Source organism: Carlito syrichta, unplaced genomic scaffold (genome assembly GCF_000164805.1).
Source record: "Carlito syrichta isolate Samal-C Ts95f unplaced genomic scaffold, Tarsius_syrichta-2.0.1 Scaffold315835, whole genome shotgun sequence".
Taxonomy (NCBI): domain Eukaryota; kingdom Metazoa; phylum Chordata; class Mammalia; order Primates; family Tarsiidae; genus Carlito; species Carlito syrichta.
In genome coordinates this window covers 82,306-90,480 of record NW_007259931.1, presented here as the reverse complement: position 1 = coordinate 90,480, position 8,175 = coordinate 82,306, and the positions used below count along the sequence as shown (strand labels likewise).

The 8,175-nt window shown below is 38.5% G+C and overlaps 2 protein-coding genes across 2 annotated transcripts in view; both read left to right on the top strand.

Moving 5' to 3' along the window:
* The window catches only part of SLC5A3 (solute carrier family 5 member 3), a 45,083-nt gene extending 38,333 nt beyond the window's left edge, over positions 1-6,750 (top strand). The window contains exon 2 of the mRNA XM_008073406.2: positions 6,697-6,750. The gene's annotated coding sequence lies outside the window, so the exon portion shown is untranslated. The remainder of the gene's footprint in view (positions 1-6,696) is intronic.
* MRPS6 (mitochondrial ribosomal protein S6) overlaps positions 1-7,314 on the top strand; it is a 37,176-nt gene extending 29,862 nt beyond the window's left edge. The window contains exon 4 of the mRNA XM_021706659.1: positions 6,697-7,314. Coding sequence (XP_021562334.1) covers positions 6,697-6,889 — 193 coding nt within the window. The 3' untranslated portion in view covers positions 6,890-7,314. The remainder of the gene's footprint in view (positions 1-6,696) is intronic.
* Positions 7,315-8,175: the final 861 nt, after the last annotated feature.

The window sequence follows — 8,175 nt, the reverse complement described above, 5'->3', positions numbered from 1 at the left end:
TTTTTTGAGTTGGAGTCTCACTCTGTCGCCCAGGCTGGAGTGCAGAGGCATGCTCACGGCCACTGCAGCCTTGACCTGCTGTGCTCAGACAGGCCTTCTGCCTCAGCCTTCCAAGTAACTGGAACCACAGGCGCACGCCACCACACCCAGCTAATTTTTTGATTTTTTTGTAGACAAGGCCTTGCCAAGCCCAGGCTGGTCTTGAACCCCTGGGCTCAGGCAGTCCTCTCGCATCTGCCTTCCAAAGTGTTTGGATTACAGGCATGAGCCACTGCACCCGGCTTAGAACATGTTTAGGCTCTTAGGCTATCCCACAAAAATGCCTCTTAACCCTGTGTTACAGTTGAATGGAAAATGGAAGAAAGCAGAGCTTGCCATGAACAATATTGCATGTAAAACCAGCTACCCTAGAGATGGTATTTGAATAAGTTGAATACTTGACTGTGAGGAAGGCGGGCTTAAACTCAGGAGAGCAGGGCATGCCTGTGGACTTTTTTGGAGGGAGTGACTTGGAGCATTTTAGGGCAGGCAGTGGTGATGGCTGGCTCATTGGATGCCTAGAGCATGTCAGGCCCTTGTTAAGCTTTTCCCTCCATATTAGTCTGTGATAATAGATAGCATTTCAGCAACATGCTATTGTAACACAGGGCTTTTAGTGGAATGAAGAGAGGAAGACTCTCCTAGGAAAACTAGACAAAAGGCAAAGAACCAGTAGCTCAGAATGCATGTGTATTTAAAGAAAAACTATCTGCTGTAGATTTGAGTATGGTGGGAGTATTGGCAGACAGAGGGTGCGGTCAAAACTTATCCATGGTAGTTTGGAAGGATGTTTTGATGACTACAGAGTGAAAGAACAAATGCATAAATGGGAAGAAAGAAATGCTGGAGCTATTTGGTGAGCATCACCTGCTCTGGCCACCAGGTGGCCAAAATGAAATTACTGGGGGACAAGGGTGGATAAAAAGCCTGTGGGTTGGCAAGGAGGAGGTAATTTGAGGTGGATCCCACTTATTTTTTAGGTTCTATTCCAGAGCTTTGCTCAAAGTAAGTAATCAATAATTAAATGTTGAACAAATGTGCAATTAATAATTTGGGTGGTTACAACCCTGTTACCTGCTATATGGAGTAGAAATAAGCAAGTGGAATTAAATCTGGGAAAGTTTGGCCAGGATAGTATGTAATTTTCAGAACAAGCCCAAGTGGTAATCTCATCAGTGAGCAAATGCACAAGTCATTGCTTCAAGGAGTTTGTGAGATAGTAGAAGAGTTACACCATTAAAAAAAAAATGAGCTAAAGGTAAACTAAAGATAACCAACACCATTTTTATTTCGTTTTTCGCAGAACCCTGGGAGTCTTCCTCAGTCATAGTTGCTCCCTTATCATGCCTACCCCACATGAGGTCATTCACTAAGTCAAGCCTATTCAGTTTTTTAAATACCATTTAAAATTAACAGCTTTATGGAGGTATAATTGACATATAATAAACCACACATCTTTAAAGTGTACAGCTTAATAAGGTATAGCATATGTATGCAATCATGAAATCACCACAGCCAAGGTAATACACATATTCATCGTCCCCAAAACTTCCTTCTGCCCTTGTAATCCCTTCCTCCACTTGTTTTCCGTCTCACGCAACCACTTTCTTTCACTATAGATTTATTTTGACGTACAATTTTTTGACTTTATAATGGTGCAAAAGCAATACATGTTCAGTAGAAACCATGCTTGAGTACCCACACAGCCATTCTATTTTTTACTTGCAGTAGAGTATTTAATAACATTACATGGGATATTCAACGCTTTATTATAAAATAGGCATTGTGTTAAATGAATTTGTCCAACTGTAGGCTAATGTAAGTGTTCTGAGCTTGTAAGGCTTGGCTAAGTATTGTTAGGTTAGTTGAATTAAATGCGTTTTTGACTTAATGATATTGTTTTTCGGGACGTGCATTGTAAGTTGAGAAACATCTGTATTTTTTAGAATCTTCCATAGATAGAATCAGATAGCGTGTACTCTTAACTCTAGTTTCTTTCACTTGACTTAGTTATTTTTTTATTCATCAATAGTGTATATCAGTAGTTTACTCTTTTTATTGATGAGTAGTATGATGACATTGTATGTTTTTCACTTCACACATTGATATTTATGTTATTTCTGGTTTGGAGTTATTACAGGTAAAGTTGCTGTGAACATCTGTGTACACATTTCTGTGTGGACACATGCTTTTAATTTTTCTTGGGTAAATACACAGGAGTGGAATAGCTTGATCATAATGGCAGTTGTATGTTTCTTTAAGAAAATGCCAAACTTTTTCAAAATGGTTGTATCATTTGAACTCCCACTAGCAGTACCTCAGAGTGCCAGTTTATATCCCTGCTAACACTTGGTATGGTCAGTCTTTTTAATTTTAGCCCTTCTATTTGGAGTCTCATTTTGGTTTTAATTTAATTTTAAAAAATTTTCTCTAATGACTGATGGTTTTAAGCATCTTTTCACGTGCTTCTTTGCCATTGTATATATTTGGTGAAATGTCCAAATCTTATGCCTTATGTTTTTAAATTGTTTTGTTTTTAAATTGTTTTTAGAGCTCTTTGTATTCTAGATACAAGTCCTTTATCAGACATATAATCAGCAAATCTTAGTTTGAGGCCTGTCTTTTTATTCACAGAGCAGTTTTTAATTTTGGTGATGTTTATCACATTTTTCTATTATGAATTTTTCTTGTAGTGTTATGTCCAAGAACTCTTTACTTAACCCAAGATCACAAAGACTTTTTTCTGTTTTCTTCTGGAAGTTTGTATAGCTTTATGTTTTACATTTAATGTGTTCCATTTTGAGTTAGTTTTTTGATATGATGCAAGCATGGAGTAAAGTTCACTTCTTTGTGTAAGGATATTAGATTATTCTCACACCATTTTATTTTATAACCTCTATTTTTAGACTGTCTATTCTTTTGATCTCTCTGTGTATCTTTACAGTCTTTATTGCTGTATAGTAAGTCTTGAAATTGGGTGGTGTTAGTTCTTTAACTTACATTCTTTATTAGAGTTGTTTTGGCAAGTTTGTTGTATTTCCATATAACCTTTAGAATCCATTTGCTATTTTGGTTGAGATTCTGTTGAATCAGTTTGGAGAGTGTTGCCATTCAAATTTTGAGTCTTTCTACCCATAAACAAGATATATCCTATACGTTTTCCTTAATATCTTTCAGCAGTGTTTTGTAACTTTTAGTGCACATGTCTTGCACACCTGTTGTCAGAGTTATCCCTAATTTCAAGGTCTGATTATTTGTTGCTAGCAATAAAATTGTATATGGATTTTTGTGTCTTGCAACCTTGGTAAACTTAACTATTCTAGTATCTTTTTTATAGATTTCTTCATATTTTCTCTAAATAAAATCATCTCATTTGCAAATAAAGACAGTTTTACTTCTTCCATATCAGTCTGGATACCTTTTATTTATTTTTTCTTGCTGTATTTCAACTGACAGGAACCTACAGTGCTGTGTTGAACAGAATGGTGATAGTGGATTGTTGATTGTTTGCAGACTTAGGGGGAAAGCACTCCGACTTTTACCATTTGGTAAAATGTTAGCTATAGGTTTTTCTTTCTTTTCTTTTTTTTTTTGAGTTGGAGTCTCACTCTGTCGCCCAGACTGGAGTGCAGTGGCCGCTCCCAGCCACCGCAGCCTCGAGCTGCTGGGCTCTGGCTATCCTTCCACCTCAGCCTTCCAAGTAGCTGGAACTATAGGCACGCGCTACCATGCCCGGCTAATATTTTTTTTGATTTATTGTAGAGATGAGGTCTCGCCAAGGGAGGGTTTTTAGCGACACATTTAATTTCTTGACTAGATATAGGACTGCTCACGTTATCTATATCTTCTTGAGTGAGCTTTGGTAGTTTGCGTTTTTCAAGGAATTTGACCATTTCATTTGAGTTGTCAAATGTGTTACAAAATTTGTTTATAATATTTCCTACTATACTTTTGATATTTTTAAAATCTATAGTAATTTCACCTTTCTCATTCTGGATGCTGGTAATTTGTATCTGTCTCTTTTTACTGATTAGTCTGGCTAGAGGCATGTCAATTTTACTGATCTTTTCAATGAACTGTTGTTTGCTTTCATTGATGTTCTCTTTTTTTTAACCTGCTTTTTCCTTCCTCCCTTCTTTCATTTTACTGGATTTAATTTGCTTCTTTCCCAGTTTCTTAAGGTAGAAGCTGAGGTCATTGGTTTGAGGCCTTTCTTTTCTTACCTAGGTATTTAGTGCATTTAAATTTCCTGACAAGTACTGCTTTAGTAGCAATCCCACAGTTTTGATGGGTTTTCATTTTCATTTAGTTCAGAATACTTCTTAGTTTACCTTTTGACTTATTCTTCAACACGTTTTTCCATTGGTCATTTACATGGGTGTTTAGTTTATAAGTATTTAGGGATTTTTCAAAGGTCTTTCTGTATGACTTGAATCTTTTTAGATTTATTGAGACTAGTTTTATGGCCCAGAATGTGGTTGCCCTTGGTAAATGTTCCGTGTGCGACTAACGAAGAATATCCTGCTATTTATTGTTTTGGGTAAAGAGTTCTAGAAATGTCAGTTAGTTCCAGTGATTAATGTTAGTTCCAGTGATTAATAATTGTCTGTTCTGCTCTTACTTGTATGTTGAAACTCTCTTACCTGGCGCATAGACATTTGCGATTGTTGTGTCTTCTTGGTGAACTCATCATTATGTGTTATCTCCATTTATCCCTAGTAATTTTCTTTGTTCTGAAATCTACTTTTTCTGATATTACAGTCGCCACTTGAGCAGTCTTTATGATTGGTGTTTTTGCTTGGTATATGTTTTTCTGTTCTTTCATTTCAATTGTTTATTTACTTAAATGCTTTTTCCACAAGCCTTTTTGAGAAGAAATGGCCTCAGAAAATTTTCTTACAAGTTGTGAATTCTCTTTGTTCTCTGTCTGGAGTTTCACAAGATACCTTTTCTCACAGGTTTCTTCCTTGCTGAATTTGTTCCTTTTCAGTTTGGTCTTTCCTGCTTTGTATAAGAATCCATATTTGATGCTAACACCACCACTTTCAAAGATTTACTGGACATTGCTCCATGTTAGTCTTTGTTCAGGGTGCTAGAGATAACAACAGAGTCCTTCCAATGGCAGTTGGGTTTTAGTGGAGTGAAAGACAGTAAACAAATACATACGGGGCCAGTTGTGATAAAGTGCTGTGGGGAACAGAATAAAGCACTGAGGGAGAGAGATGTGGCTTGGTGGGAGTGTCAAGGAGGGTGCTACTTTAGGAGAAGTGGTCACAGCCTCTCTGAGAAGGTGACATTTGAACAGAGACTATAGAAATGAGGAATGAGCTGTTTGGAACTTGGACAAAGAACATTTCTGGCAAAAAGAACAAAGAGTGCAACAGTGTAGGATGAGATTGTGCTTGGGAGTTCTGAGAATGGTGTGGCTAGAAACCAAAGCAAGTGATGCTGAAAAGTTCTTACCCAGCTAGAACATTGCAGAATTTTGAAATACTATGCTGAAAACTGTCCTTTACCACATGATGGTCCAAATCAAGGGAGGCTAAAATTTTTAGATCTAAGAGGAGAGGTGGGTAGAGAAGAAGGATGCATCTTTCTTTGTATTGTCATCTAACAGACAGCTGATGAAGTTTTTGATCTTTAAGAGCAGTGAACTGTATGAGATGCCCATGGACATTAGTCTGGTCTGAGTCTATGAATGTTAAATCCTTTTTACCCAAGATTCAAGTCGTTTTCTTTTTGTTCCTTGTCAGTATTGAACCTACAGGGTAGTCGTAGACAAGTCCCATTCCTTTCTTAATCTCTTTCCTTGTTTGTGAAATGGGGCTTATGGAACTGACTGTCTGTGTATTAAGGTCTTTCTGTATGACTTGAATCTTTTTAGATTTATTGAGACTAGTTTTATGGCCCAGAATGTGGTTGCCCTTGGTAAAATGTGTAAAATCCTTTGGAAAATTAGAAGACTAGAGTTTTTCACAAAAAAGCATCAACTAACAGTTTAGAAAATTGGGTCTTGTCGATGGGTAGAAAATTTTGTTCTTACCAACTATATTCTCCCCATACAGTGTTTCCCACTATGTAATTTCACAGTGCTTTTTTGCTGCCATAATCTTTGTTTGGGCTCATATTTTCATAAGAGTATAATGGGAAAGACCATAGGAAATGGGAGATTGAACTTACTACTGCACTTCTGTTTAGCTGGTCAGCTGGTATTTTCTTTATTTTTTTTTCTTCTATTTATTTTTTTTGAGTTGGAGTCTCACTCTATCGCCCAGACTGGAGTGCAGTGGCCGCTCCTCGGCCACTGCAGCCTTGACCTGCTGGGCTCCGATGATCCTTCCGCCTCAGCCTTCCAAGTAGCTGGAACTACAGGCGTGCACTACCACGTCCAGCTAATTTTTAATTTATTGTAGAGATGAGGTCTCGCCAAGTTGCCCAGGCGGGTCTCGAACCCGTGGGCTCAGGCAATCCACTCACCTCAGCCTCCCAAAGTGCAGGGTTACAGGCTGAGCCACTGAGCCCGGGAATATTTTCTTTTTGATAAGGGTTTGTTTGTGTGTAGTTTATCTGTGAAGAGTAAAATGGAAACATTAACTAAAATAGTAGAATTGTTAAGTTTTGGAATGCAGGCATTCACAAATTTGTATTTTATTGCAGGTATTTCTTGGTGGATTTTTATGCACCAACAACAACTGTTGAAAGTATGATGGAGCACTTGTCTCGAGATGTTGATGTGATTAGACCAAATATTGTAAAGCACCCGCTGACCCAGGACGTAAAAGAATGTGAAGGAATTGTCCCAGTCCCACTTGAAGAAAAGTTATATTCCACAAAGAAGAGGAAGAAGTGAGAAGATTCACCAGATTTTCGCCTTATTTAATTCTCTCACATTTGAGCAGCATGGATGAGATGAACCACTTACAAACTTGGCCTTTATATAAGAGTGTGTTGCAGGTGCTGTTTGATTTTTCTAAGGTCTTTTTAACCCCTGATCCCCCTTACTACAGGAGATGGGGAACTGTTCACAGGAGCTGCTCTGTAATCTGTAGCAGTAAATTGTTTTTGATTTAGTTTTCTTTAATGTAGTTTCTTTGTCAGTGAGAACTTTTCCTCTTAAAACAGTAGTACCATTTTGAAGAGCAACATTTATAAAAATGCCTGGGATTGTTAGCTAGTCATTCATACTGTATAGCCATGCAGAAGTAAAAATTGAATACTATTGTATTATATGGGCAGCTTTTGATCAGAGTAATAAACATGATTTTAGAAACCGCAGGAAGTGTTTTGTCTCTTCACTTACCCCCAGCATGATGCACCCTCCCAAGACCTCACAGCTCCAATCTAGCTACAAATGCCTAGCAGTGTGCAGGGGGCATTAACCATATACCTGCTGAAGTTCAGAGACCAGAAAGCAGCTACAGGACAGTCTACAAGAACCATAACTTTTTCCCTCTTGCATCTCACTTGTCATTGTGGTGAGTGCTACTCTTTGTGGAGGGACATGTGTGTTCTGGGGCAGTTGGGCCCTGGCACTGCTTCCTATCATTTCTTTGCCATTAGCAACTGCCTCTCCTCCTGTCTCTCGGCCACAGGTGGGCCTCTTGGAGGAAGTAGTCTCCTGGCAGTGGCATAGCTTCTGGGATGGGTGAAGACGAGGCTGTGTCCTGGAACACTCACCTACATTTTATCCTCAGTCTTCTCAGGGCTTGTGATTGGAAAGACTTGACCAGTTTTCTACCCTCCCAGGGGGTGCCCTGCATGGAGTATCTGTCATCAATGCAGATGACAGAGCTTCTGCTGCCTGTCTGTGCACTGGGTCATCGGTTTTGTCACATCACTTATTCTTAAGAACTCGGACATTATCCATCTTCAACTTTCTCCAGAGGAAAAAAGCTATAAAAAGGCTCTTCGAAGAGCAATAATTCAGTAAAGAGGGTCATTAAGAATTGTAGACCGGAAATAAAAAGGATAGAGCTTACCTGGGAAATAAGCTACTTCTTGTTTTATTAGGAAAGTACAGACTTTTAGCCAGGGTCTTCAAGAGCACCAACTCTTCTTCTGCCAGACGCTTTGTGTCTTGATGTACTTTCACTCAAGTGCTACCTGAGGTCCATTTTTCATTTTATGTTGAGTTTA